General features: G+C 52.6%; 1 protein-coding gene across 1 annotated transcript; it reads right to left on the bottom strand.

The window, feature by feature from the left end:
* Positions 1-9,286: 9,286 nt before the first annotated feature.
* On the bottom strand, positions 9,287-11,352 carry LOC135974712 (uncharacterized). The gene is made up of 2 exons (XM_065563186.1): positions 10,431-11,352; positions 9,287-9,880 (listed from the first exon to the last, which is right to left on the bottom strand). The coding sequence occupies exons 1-2, from the start codon at positions 10,969-10,971 to the stop codon at positions 9,450-9,452; spliced, it is 972 nt and encodes a 323-aa protein (XP_065419258.1). The 5' UTR covers positions 10,972-11,352; the 3' UTR covers positions 9,287-9,449.
* Positions 11,353-13,353: the final 2,001 nt, after the last annotated feature.

Here is a 13,353-nt window from a genome sequence, read left to right as displayed (position 1 = left end):
GGAGGGACATTGGAGAAACGAATGCCCGAACTGACTGCCTCAAAACCTCCACCCCCTTTTCCAAACCCTGAAGCGCCTGCTTTTTCCCCACAAAACAATTCTTATTAGGACAGCCTGAGGGAACGTAACTGCATCATGAATCCTTTAATTCCTATTAATCAAGAAGGCCCATATGTAAATTGTGAAATTAGGACAATTGGAAAAGGCCACAGGCCTTATTACCAGAGCACAGATAACCAAGGTACAGGCTGGAGTTGGTGAATTACGTGTTATTTCCGCCCTTAGTTCAATGACCCAGAAACTATTGACAGAGATGGTATTGAATATCACTGAGGCTGGGAAGTCATTGCAGTGGGATCTGGCATGTTCAGAGATTTAGGATTTCCTGAATGACCAGCTGATGGCCATTTAGAGTAATCTTGAGCATCAGGCTTGGCCCACTGCCGTTACAGATACCTCAGGAGTATCATCTGATCTATGGCCCTGGAGACATACTTGGAGATTTTCTGGGTGGAAGTGCAGATGTTCGCAGTGCTCCTTCCAAGCATATGGACTGATTGGAGGGGTGTGGGCTCCCACATACCGAATCCTGCCGGGTCCATGGGGAGGATGCATATGGGATTGGATAATTCACCAAGACATTTGGGAAATTAAACTACCTGGTATGCCTAATCGATTTATAGTCAGTGCTCCTGGAATAACACCCAACATTTGGATAGGAATAGGGAGTCAATGGACACTCTGGCCGTTAGAACTCCCACAACTTCAGTGTATATGTAAACTGAAGCCTGGGGAAGTTGTCACTGTTCATGACAATGTTTGTTGGAAGGGTAGGGGACAAGAAACTACCCTGACAGGACACCTGCTTTTTCAAGCGAATAATAGCTGTGTATATGTTAAGGCCACCACTTTGCAAGATATACATTTTAATCTCACCACCGCGGCAGGCAATAATATTATTTATTGGCCTGCAAATAAAATTTTACAATCAGCCCTTAAGTTTCAGATACTCTTTAATTGGACTGCCTTAGTACCTGATGGGTTCCAAAATTTGCTTTCAGTCTTACCAGAAGTCCAGAAAATCTCTGAATTATAAGGGGAAATTCATATGCTCCAAAACATATATCAAATTGAAAAGTATGCTTTTCATACAGCCTATAGAGTGTCTACTTTATGTACTAAGTATGATGTATTGTGTTCTGTGACTAAGGCCATACAACAACCACATCATATTGTTACAATGGGAATGTTAATGCTTTTAGTATTATTGTTTAGTTCAGGATTATGTTATTGTTGTTGTAAAGGACATAATACTAGCACCTTCCATGTTCATACTAACCATGCATTGTCGTTGCATTCAACCAAAACTCATAAGACTGAACCATTTGATCTGGAATCAGAAATACAAGGTTTGATGAAAATGGAGGTTTAAGACTGATAGTTGTGCTGAAAGCACAAAAGGGGGGAGTGTGGAAGTGGAGAAAGGGATAAATGGAATTTGAACATAGATATCTTAAAAAGAACGAGGAGTACTTGTGGCACCTTAGAGACTAACAAATTTATTTGAGGATAAGCTTTCGTGGGCTACAGCCCACTTCATCAGATGCATAGAATGGATCATATGCATAGAATGGATGCATAGAATAGAACATCTGATGAAGTGGGCTGTAGCCCACGAAAGCTTATGCTCAAATAAATTTGTTAGTCTCTAAGGTGCCACAAGTACTCCTGTTCTTTTTGTGGATACAGACTAACACGGCTGCTACTCTGAAACCTGTCATAGATATCTTAGTCTCTAGGAGTAGAGCAAGAGTCAGGCTAACAAAGTCAGGCTGACACTGACTCTAATAATGCGAGACTTGAAGGCAGGGCCTAGGCGGGTGGAAAGCGGGAAAGTGAATGGGAACAGACTGTAAGAGATACTGTTTTGACCTTGTTTTGACCTTAGATAAGAATGGAATGTAGACTGTGGCAGAAATTAATGAGAAAAGTGAGATATCAGGAAGAAATATGTATAACAAAATGCAGCTGTTGCTCATTATTGTATGTAACAAAGGTATAAAATCTTGCCTTAATTGTTTATCTAATGGAGACCTGCCCGTGTGCACTCTCCCATGCATTTGCAATTGCTCGAAATAAAGCTGCCTCTGGCTTGTTGCTTCAACCTCAGTGAGGACTCGTTTTTCTCCCATACATATAACAGTTCAAAAGGTGAAAACCTGGTAGACTCCTGGAGCACTTCCTTGTACACTAACAGCAAGTGAGGTAAGTACTTGTCCCAATCCTGCGGGTGCTGGTTCATAAAGGTTTTCAGCATCATCTTTAGAGTTCCATTGAACCTCTCCACCAGCCTATTGGACTGGGGGTGATATGCGGAGGCCCAGCTGTGCCAGACCACACATTTCTCCCACAAGCACCGGAGCAGGGCCAACATAAAGTTGGATCCTTGGTCTCTCAAGACTTCTGTGGGGAACCCCACTCGGCTGAAAATGGTCAGCAGTGCATCTGCCATTGTGTCTGCTTCAATGGAAGATAAGGGCACTGTCTCGGAGTAGCAAAATCTACCACCACCAGAATGTATTTCTTTCCCGACTGGGTCGTCTTGCTGAGAGGCCCCACTATGTCCACAGCCACCTTCTGGAAAGGCTCCTCTATAATGGGCAAAAGTCTCAAAGCCGCTTTCCCCTTGTCCCGGGCCTTCCCCACCCTCTGATAGGGGTCACAGGATTAGCAATACTGTTGGACAGAAGTAAAGACTCTAGGCCAGTAAAAGTTCTGTAGCAGCCTCTGCCTGGTGCGCTGGATTCCCTGGTGTCCCGAGAGAGGGATGTCACGGGCCAGGTACAGTAGTTTGCAGCGATACTTCTGGGGGACCACCAGCTCCCTCTGGACCCCCCATGACTCCACTTCCCCTGGGGGAGCCCATTCTCGGTACAGGAACTTCTTCTCCCACAGGAACCTCTCCTGGCAACCTCTCCCCATGGTCTGTGCCACACTGAGGCCAGCCAGGTCCCTTGGCTTCCGCAAGGAGGGATCTTTCTGCAACTTGGCCTGGAACTCAGCGGCTGGGGAAGGGATTGGGATCTGCTCCCTCTCACCGGCTGGGTCTGAAGCCGCTGGCCCCCTGAGCCTTGTCCCTGGGCACTCCTTCCCCACCAGGGTAGGGTCCTGCGCCTCCAGTGAGCTACCCTCCCCGATGTCAGGGCATAGTGCCCCTTGCCAGCTCTGGATCACGACAAGGGTGTTCTGGGTGTTGCTTGGCCAATCCTCTACGTCACCCCCAATCATCACCTCAGTGAGCAAATGGTGATGCACCCCCACATCCTTGGGGCCCTCCTTGGCCCCCCATTTCAGATGTACCCTCGCCACAGGCACCTTGAATGGGGTCCCACCCACCCCTGTCAGGGTCAGGTAGGTGTTGGGCACCACCCAATCTGGGGCCACCACCTCAGGCCGGGCCAGCATCACCTCCGCGCCCATGTCCCAGTATCCATTGACTCTCCTCCCATCCACCTCCAGGGGAACAAGGCACTCACTCCGCAGGGACAGCCCTGCGCCCACCCTGTAAATTGAGAACCTTGAGTCCGGAGCATCCAGCCCCCCAGAGGAGCTGGTCTGGGAAACCCCTTCCTCCTGAGAAGTTGGTAAGCTGTCAGCTTCCCCCCCCACCGCCCCGGAAAGCCTGCCCCTCCTCTGGCTGTGTCTCTACCCAGTTAACCCTGTGCGGGTTTGGTCTGCTCAGTCTGTCCTTGAGTTTGGGGCACTGGGTCCGTATGTGGCCTCTCTGGCCACAGTAATAGCAGCTCATGTCCCATTAGTCCCCTCGTGCCGCTCGGTTGGTCCTGACGCCGGATGTTCCCCTTGGGAGGGGGTTCTCGACATTCCTTCTTTGGGAGGTCCCAGGGTGACTCTCCCTCTGCATCATGGCGAGCCTGTTCCTTTGGGACTCCTCCATTCCAGCCCCAGACCAGTTGACCACAAACTCATTGGCCAGCTGCCCTGTGCGCCACGGGTCCTCTGGCTTTTTCTCCCTGTAGTGAGCCTGAGCGGGCTCCCTCTGACCGGGAGAGTGAGGGAGAATTACAAGTCCCTGGGAGGGCAGAGCCTAGTGTGACGGGTTGGATCACAGAAACCCCCTTGGGAACTGCCACCCAATGTGCAAAGACTACCTCTGCTCCTGTTTTCCCTGCCAGCTCAGGACTCCAGCACCCTGTCTTGCTGAGCCAGACTCTCCCGTCTGCTCCAACACGGACCCAGGGTCTGAATCACTTGCCCCAAAGCTGCAAGTTTACCTGAAAACAGCTCACAGAAGTTTGCTTGTCTTTAGCACTCAGACGCCCAACTCCCAATGGGGTCTAAACTCAAATAAATCCGTTTTACCCTGTATAAAGTTTATGCAGGGCAAACTCATAAATTGTTCACCCTCTATAACACTGATAGAGAGATATGCACAGTTGTTTGCTCCCTCAGGTATTAATACATACTCTGAGTAAATTACTAAATAAAAAGTGATTTTATTAAAAACAGACAGTAGGATTTAAGTGGTTCCAAGTAGTAACAGACAGAACAAAGTAAGTCACCAAATAAAATAAAATAAAATGCGCAAATCTATGCCTAATCAAACTGAATACAGATAATCTCACCCTCAGAGATGCTTCAGTAAGTTTTTTCTCAGACTGGACACCTTCCAGGCCTGGGCACAATTCTTTCCCCTGGTACAGCTCTTGTTCCAGCTCAGGTGATAGCTAGGGGATTCTTCATGATGGCTCCTCTCCCCCTTCATTCTCTTCCACCCCTTTATATATCTTTTGCATAAGGCGGGAACCCTTTGTCCCTCTGGGTTTCCACCTCCCCTCACTGGAAAAGCACCAAGTTAAAGATGGATTCCAGTTCAGATGACATGATCACATGTCACTGCAAGACTTCATTACCCACTTGCCAGCACACACATATACAGGAAGACTCACAGGTAAACACAGCCATCTGCAGACAATGGGAGTCATCAAGATTCCAAACCATCCTTAATGGCCCACACTTTGCATAATTACAATAGGCCCTCAGAGTTATATTTTATATTTCTAGTTTTAGATACAAGAGTGGTACATTTATACAAATCGGATGATCACACTCAGTAGATTATAAGCTTTGTAATGATACCTTACAAGAGACCTTTTGCATGAAGCATATCCCAGTTACATTATATTCACTTATCATGTTTTTATAAAACCATATAGACTGCACAATGTCACACCTAGATCGCCTCGCCCCCCTCGCCAGAAGGACCGGGCCAGGGCCGGAAGTATAAAAGGCCGTCCCAGCAGCTCAGTTGGGGGAGAACCTGCAATGAAGGAGGACGTTCAGCCTGTTCTCCACAGACCCCGAGAGGAACCGGGGCCTGACGGTTCCATAGCCACAGGCATGGACGAGGACTGGCCCAGAGTACCCGCTGCCGTTTACCCCAAAGAACCAGAAGAGGCCTGGAGACTGCAGGTACCATAACCCGGGGAGGCAGGAAGTAGCCCAGGGGCAGCCATGGAACAGCCGGCTGCAAAGTCCGGCGTGGCTCAGTCGGTGTGTTGCGGCTGGATCCCTGCTGACACAGGGGCAGCCAATCCTGCCCCTGTCAGGGCCCTGGGCTGGGACGCGGTGGAGTAGGGTGGGCCCGTGTCCCCCTGCCACCCCACCTCGGGGGGCTGACCCCCTACCCGATGTAAGGAGGCTCTAACCCAGGATAGAAGCTCCCTTATCATTCACCCCGAAAAGACTGTCTGTTTGCTGGCTGCCAGAGCCCTGCCAAGGCTAACACCAGCGCCTGAAAGACTGTGTTTGTTTGCTGGCCGCCTGAGCCACGCCCAGGCTAAGCCAGCACCTTACAGGGTATGTCTACACTACGAAATTAGTTCGAATTTATAGAAGCCGGTTTTATTGAAATCGGTTGTATACAGCCGATTGTGTATATCCACACATAAAATGCTCTAGGTGCTCTAGTCGGCAGACCGCGTCCACAGTACGAGGCTAGCGTCGACTTCCGGAGCATTGCACTATGGGTAGCTATCCCACAGCTATCCCACAGTTCCCGCAGTCTCCGCCGCCCCTTGGAATTCTGGGTTGAGATCCCAATGCCCGGATGATGCAAAACAGTGTCGCGGGCGGTTCTGGGTACATGTCGTCAGGCCCCTCCCTCCCCCGTCACAGCAACGGCAGACAATAGATTCGCGCCTTTTTATCTGGGTTACCTGGGTTACCTGTGCAGACAACATGGAGCCCGCTCAGCACAGCTGAGCTCACCGTCACCATATGTCCTCTTGGTGCCGGCAGACGTGGGACTGCATTGCTACACAGCAGCAGCTGCTAACTGCCTTTTGGCGGTAGACGGTGCAGTAGACTGGTAGCCTTCATCGGCGATCTGGGTGCTGGCAGCCGTGGGGCTTGCCTTTTGGCAGTAAATGGTGTATTATGACTGTTAGCCGGCCTATTACAAGTCAGGTCATCGCACGTTAGCAGAGTCTTCCCCGAGCAGCCGATTGTGCAATAGGCCTGAAGACCATCGTCATACACCGCCCCGTATTTGCTGCCAAGCACCCAGAAAGATGCCGAGGGCTATCAGTCACGCTGCACCGTCGTCTTAAGATGTAAAAAAATAGATTTTCTCTGTATTCATTTGCTTCCCCCTCCCTCCGTCAAATCAACGGCCTGCTAAACCCAGGGTTTTCAGTTTAATCTTTGGGGGGGACCAGTCTGTGACAGTTGTTTGTGTCTCTCCCTGATGCACAGCCACCATTCTTTATTTTAATTCCCTGTGCCTGTACGCCATGTCGTCACTTGCCCCCCCTCCCTCCTTCCCCTAGGCCGTCAGATACTACGTTTGCGCCACAGCTCGAGCCGAGAAGCGGTTCGCGCCTTTTCTTTGAATTCTGGGTTGAGATCCCAATGCCCGGATGATGCAAAACAGTGTCGCGGGCGGTTCTGGGTACATGTCGTCAGGCCCCTCCCCCCTCGTCACAGCAACGGCAGACAATAGATTCGCGCCTATTTACCTGGGTTACCTGTGCAGACAACATACCACGGCAAGCATGGAGCCCGCTCAGCTCAGCTGAGCTCACCGTCACCATATGTCCTCTGGGTGCCGGCAGACGTGGGACTGCATTGCTACACAGCAGCAGCTGCTAACTGCCTTTTGGCGGTAGACAGTGTAGCATGAGTGATAGCCGTGGGGCTGGCAGCCGTAGTGCTGCATTGCACCAGCCCCTTCCAGGCGATGGTATATTATGACTGGTACCCATCGTCGTCATACTGGTATGGCTGTCAATCATGGCCACCTGGGCAGACATGCTACTGTTTTGATGATGACGGTTACCAGTCATAATATACTATTTTCTGCCAATTGCCCAGTATTGTCTGCTAAGCACCCAGAAGAGGCCGAGGGCGATGCTGGGTGCTGGCGGACGTGGGGCTGGCAGACGTGGGGCTGCATTGCTACACAGCAGCAGCCCCTTGCCTTTTGGCAGATGATGGTATTTTATGATTGGTACCCATCGTCGTCGTATTGGTATGGCTGTCACTCATGCTGCAGCGTCGGCTGCCACCTTAAGATGTAAAAAATAGATTTGTTCTGTGTTCATTTGCTTCCCCTTCCTCCGTGAAATCAACGGCCTGCTAAGCCCAGGGTTTCCAGTTTAATCTTTGGGGGCACCATTCTGTGTGACAGTTGTTTGTGTTTCTCCCTGTTCCTGTACCTGTACGCCATGTCGTCACTCGGCCCTCCCTCCCTCCCTCCCGCCCTCCTTCTCCTGGTCCATCAGATACTACTTTCGCGCCTTTTTTCTGACCAGGCGCCATAGCTAGCACTGGGATCATGGAGCCCGCTCAGATCACCGCGGCAATTATGAGCACTATGAACACCACGCGCATTGTCCTGGAGTATATGCAGAGCCAGAACATGCCAAGGCGAAACCCGGACCAGGCGAGGAGGCGATTGCAGCGCGGCGACGAGAGTGATGAGGAAATTGACATGGCCATAGACCTCTCACAAGGCACAGGCTCCAGCAATGTGGAAATCATGGTGTTACTGGGGCAGGTTGATACCGTGGAACGCCGATTCTGGGCCCGGGAAACAAGCACAGACTGGTGGGACCGCATCGTGCTGCAGGTGTGGGACGATTCCCAGTGGCTGCGAAACTTTCGCATGCGTAAGGGCACTTTCATGGAACTTTGTGACTTGCTTTCCCCTGCCCTGAAACGCCAGGATACCAAGATGAGAGCAGCCCTCACAGTTGAGAAGCGAGTGGCGATAGCCCTGTGGAAGCTTGCAACGCCAGACAGCTACCGGTCAGTCGGGAATCAATTTGGAGTGGGCAAATCTACTGTGGGGGCTGCTGTGATCCAATTTGCCAGGGCAATGAAAGACCTGGTGATAGCAAGGGTAGTGACTCTGGGCAACGTGCAGTCAATAGTGGATGGTTTTGCTGAAATGGGATTCCCAAACTGTGGCGGGGCCATAGACGGAACCCATATCCCTATCTTGTCACCGGAGCACCAAGCCACCGACTACGTAAACCGCAAGGGGTACTTTTCAATGCTGCTGCAAGCCCTGGTGGATCACAAGAGACGTTTCACCAACATCAACGTGGGATGGCCGGGAAAGGTACATGATGCTCGCGTCTTCAGGAACTCTGCTCTGTTTCGAAAGCTGGAGGAAGGGACTTTCTTCCCGGACCAGAAAGTGACCATTGGGGATGTTGAAATGCCTATCGTGATCCTTGGGGACCCAGCCTACCCCTTAATGCCATGGCTCATGAAGCCGTACACAGGCAGCCTGGACAGGAGTCAGGACCTGTTCAACTACAGGCTGAGCAAGTGCCGAATGGTGGTGGAATGTGCATTTGGACGTTTAAAAGCGCGCTGGCGCAGCTTACTGACTCGCTCAGACCTCAGCGAAAAGAATATCCCCATTGTTATTGCTGCTTGCTGTGCGCTCCACAATATCTGTGAGAGTAAGGGGGAGACCTTTATGGCGGGGTGGGAGGTTGAGGCAACTCGCCTGGCCGCTGATTACGCGCAGCCAGACACCAGGGCGGTTAGAGGAGCACAGCAGGGCGCAGTGCGCATCAGAGAAGCTTTGAAAACGAGTTTTGTGACTGGCCAGGCTACTGTGTGAAACTTCTGTTTGTTTCTCCTTGATGAACCCTCCAACCCCGCCCCCCCGACCCGGTTCACTCTACTTCCCTGTAAACCAACCACCCCACCCCACCCCACCCTCCCCTCCCGCTTGCAGAGGCAATAAAGTCATTGTTTTTTCACATTCATGCATTCTTTATTAGTTCCTTACAGAGGTAGGGGGATAATTGCCAAGGTAGCTGGGATGGGTGGGGGAGGAGGGATGGAAAAGGACATACTGCATTTTAAAACTTTAACTCTTATTGAAGCCCAGCCTTCTGATGCTTGGGCGATCATCTGGCGTGGAGTGACTGGGTGGACGGAGGCCCCCCCCACCGTGTTCTTGGGCGTCTGGGTGAGGAGGCTATGGAACTTGGGGAGGAGGGCTGTTGGTTACACAGGGGCTGTAGCGGCGGTCTCTGCTCCTGCTGCCTTTCCTGCAACTCAACCATACGCTCGAGCATATCACTTTGATGCTCCAGCAGACGGAGCATTGCCTCTTGCCGTCTGTCTGCAAGCTGACGCCACCTATCATCTTCAGCCCGCCACCTCTCCTCTCGTTCATGTTGGGCTTTTCTCATCTCCGACATTGACTGCCTCCACGCATTCTGCTGTGCTCTATCAGCGTGGGAGGACATCTGCAGCTCCGTGAACATCTCGTCCCTCGTCTTACGTTTTCTCTTTCTAATGTTCACGAGCCTCTGCGAAGGAGAAACATTTGCAGCTGGTGGAGGAGAAGGGAGAGGTGGTTAAAAAAGACACATTTTAGGGAACAATGGGTACACTCTTTCATTACAAGGTCGCATATTTCGGCTTGCAGGCAGCCATCGTAGGCCACAGTGTTTTGGCTTTTTTAACCTTCTTAACATGCGGGAAAGGTTGCAAACAGCAGCGCATTTCCCATATCAAGGATGAATTGGGTTGTCCATTTAAAATGGGGTTTCAATGTAAAAGGAGGGGGCTGCGGTTTCCCGGTTAACATGCGGCACAAACACAAGTAAACCCCCCCCCCACACACACACACACACACGATTCTCTGGGATGATCACTTCACCCCTCCCCCCCACCGCGTGGTTAACAGCGGGGAACATTTCTGGTCAGAATAGCAGGAACGGGCGCCTCTGAATGTCCCCCTTAATAAAATCACCCCATTTCAACCAGGAGAGCTTTCTGGAGATGTCCCTGGAGGATTTCCGCTCCATCCCCATACACGTTAACAGACTTGCTTGCTTTTTTTTTGTAATGTTTACAAATATTTACAAAGTTACACTCACCAGAGGTCTCCTGTGTGCCCTGAGGGTCTTGGGTGAGTTCGGGGGTTACTGGTTCCAGGTCCAGGGTCACAAACATATCCTGGCTGTTGGGGAAAACGGTTTCTCCGCTTCCTTGCTGCTGTGAGCTACCTACAGTACCTCCATCGTCATCTTCCTCGTTCCCCGAACCGTCTTCCCTGTGTGTTTCTCCAGTGAGAGAGTCATAGCACACGGTTGGGGTAGTGGTGGCTGCACCCCCTAGGATCGCATGCAGCTCCGCGTAGTAGCGGCAAGTTTGCGGCTCTGCCCCGGACCTTCCGTTTGCTTCTCTGGCTTTGTGGTAGGCTTGCCGTAGCTCCTTAATTTTCACGCGGCACTGCTGTGTGTCCCTGTTATGGCCTCGGTCCTTCATGGCCTTGGAGATCTTTTCTAATACTTTTCCATTTCTTTTACTGCTACGGAGTTCAGCTATCACTGCTTCATCTCCCCATATGGCGAGCAGATCTCGTACCTCCCGTTCGGTCCATGCTGGAGCTCTTTTGCGATCCTGGGAGGACTCCATGACGGTTACCTGTGCTGATGAGCTCTGCGTGGTCACCTGTGCTCTCCACGCTGGGCAAACAGGAAATGAAATTCAAACCTTCGCGGGTCTTTTCCTGTCTACCTGGTCAGTGCATCTGAGTTGAGAGCGCTGTCCAGAGCGGTCACAATGAATCACTGTGGGATAGCTCCCGGAGGCCAATAACATCGAATTCCGTCCACACTACCCCAATTCCGACCCGCAAAGGCCGGTTTTATCGCTAATCCCCTCGTCGGAGGTGGTGTAAAGAAACCGGTTTAAAGGGCCCTTTAAGTCGAAAGAAAGGGCCTCGTTGTGTGGACGTGTCCAGGCTTAATTCGGTTTAACGCTGCTAAAGTCGACCTAAACCCGTAGTGTAGACCAGGCCACAGACTGTGTGCTTGCTGCCCACCTGGGCCCCACCCGGTTTAAAGCCAGCCCCCTTGGAGACTGTAGTTAAGGGCTGACTACCTGAGCCACCCCAATCCAGACTACAGCCGGGTATTGACTATTTGCCTGTCTTACAGACTCTGGTCCTACCCCCATAGGACTAGCCTGAGCAGGCTCTCTCCCACCGGGAGAGTGAGGGAGCATTACACGTGGTACCAGAAGTGGGGAGTTTCAACCCCACCCCTGAGATAAGGGGTCGCACCGACCGCCAAACCATATAACAGCCCTCCATCCTCCACCACTCTACTAAGGATGGAGTTGGAAAAGTTAATTAAGTGGCTAGCCGAGAGCCAGCAGCAGCAGCAACAACAGCTGATCCGGGAGCCGGGGGCCCAAACCCGTGAGCAACAACAGTAATGTCTGCAGTAGCTCACAGCCCTTTGGTTGACTCTGGGCACATCCAACCTCAACAGGGCTACAGGACCCCCGACCCTGTGGTGCCAGTACGCCTAACCAAGATGGGGCCTGATGATGACCCCGAGGCCTTTTTAATGACGTTTGAAAGAGTCGCCTCTGTCGCAGAGTGGCCAGTGGTCCAATGGGCCACTTTGTTGGCACCATGCCTAATGGGCCCGGCCCAAGCCGCCTATAGGGCACTTCCGGTAGCCGAAGCCCATGACGACGCACTTCTGAAGGCCGCAATTCTTGACGCCCTGGAGATCAACCCCGAGATGTTCCGGAGGCGACTACGCGAGAAGACATACCCGCCGGGAGCCCGCCCCAGGGTGGTAGCCCAGCAGGTGAGCGAGGCCTGAGCAACATACAGGAGCGGAGGTAGCAGAACAAGTGGTGCTCAAACAGTTCCTGCATATCCTTCCAGCACGCGGGAGAACTTGGGTCACGCGCCACTGGCCAGCTATGCTAAGCAAGGCTGTAGCTCTGATGGAGGCCTTCCTGGTGGCTGAGACCCCTGTGGGGCCAGGGCCCCGTCCGCCACCTGCCATCCCAGTCCAGTCTCAGGAAGAGAAGACCCGGGGCCAGAGGAGCGAGCCCCGACCTAGCCTAAGACCCGTGGAGGGACGGGCAGTCGGCCTGGCCCAACAAAGGCCCCGGAGAGAGCGAGCCCCACTGCTGGAGACCTCCACCGAGAGGAGACCCCAGGCCGCAGAGACGTCGGCCTCAGTACTGCCGGCACCGGATCCACCCCGACACCCTGGACTCGGCCCCTGCTTCACTTGTGGCCGCCTTGGACACCTCCGTCGAGAGTGCCCCATGATGGACTGCAGTTTCCGCCAGGTCTATTCGGGGGAAGCCTGGGCCCATAAGCGCGCCTCGGGTAAGCTGACTGTCCCCGTGACGGTGAATGGAGCAATCGTTGCTGCGCTCATTGACTCGGGGTGTGGGCAGATGCTTGTCCGCCAGGGTCTCGTCGCCCCGCCCGAGCGACCCCTAGGGGTCATTCAGCTCCAGTGTATCCACAGAGATGTGCAATCGTACCTCAAGGCCCCGGTGGCCCTGACTGTAAGAGGAGAAACCCGGACCCTGATGGTGGGGCTAGCCCCAAAGTTGGCATATCTCATCATTTTGAGCCGAGACTGGAAGGGCTTTGCGGGGCTCCTGCGAACGATGACCGATAGGGCCTCACCAGCCAAGGCCGCCCTGGAAGGTGAACCATTAGCAGAATCGGACCAGGCCCTGGAGGACCCCAACGAGGTGGACCAACCTGCGGGGTCTTCAAAACCTGGCCTCCGGGAAGGAATGGAACCCAGCCCGAAAGAAGCCCCCACACAGGACATAGATTTCAGCCGGGACCAACGAGAGGACCCCTCCCTGAGGTGGGTTTACGAGCAATTAATGAGTGTGAATGGGACCCTGAACCTGCCACCAGGCCACCACATACCCCATTTTGAGTTGGTGGAGGACCACCTGTACCGGATCACCCGCGAGAGCCAAAGGGATGAAACTCGGATGCAGCTGGTGGTTCCTCGATGCCAC

Source organism: Chrysemys picta, chromosome 12 (assembly GCF_011386835.1).
Source record: "Chrysemys picta bellii isolate R12L10 chromosome 12, ASM1138683v2, whole genome shotgun sequence".
NCBI classification, from domain to species: domain Eukaryota; kingdom Metazoa; phylum Chordata; order Testudines; family Emydidae; genus Chrysemys; species Chrysemys picta.
Note: the sequence above shows the minus strand (reverse complement) of the source record. Positions and strands in the feature narration are given on the sequence as shown.

Excerpts from the sequence above, each read along its gene's own strand:
- LOC135974712 (XM_065563186.1), bottom strand. The coding sequence starts at position 10,971 with ATGGAGTCCTCCCAGGATCGCAAAAGAGCTCCAGCATGGACCGAACGG. Across the intron at positions 9,881-10,430 it reads GGGCACACAGGAGACCTCTG|CTGCAAATGTTTCTCCTTCG; the intron begins GTGAGTGTAACT and ends CTCCTCCACCAG.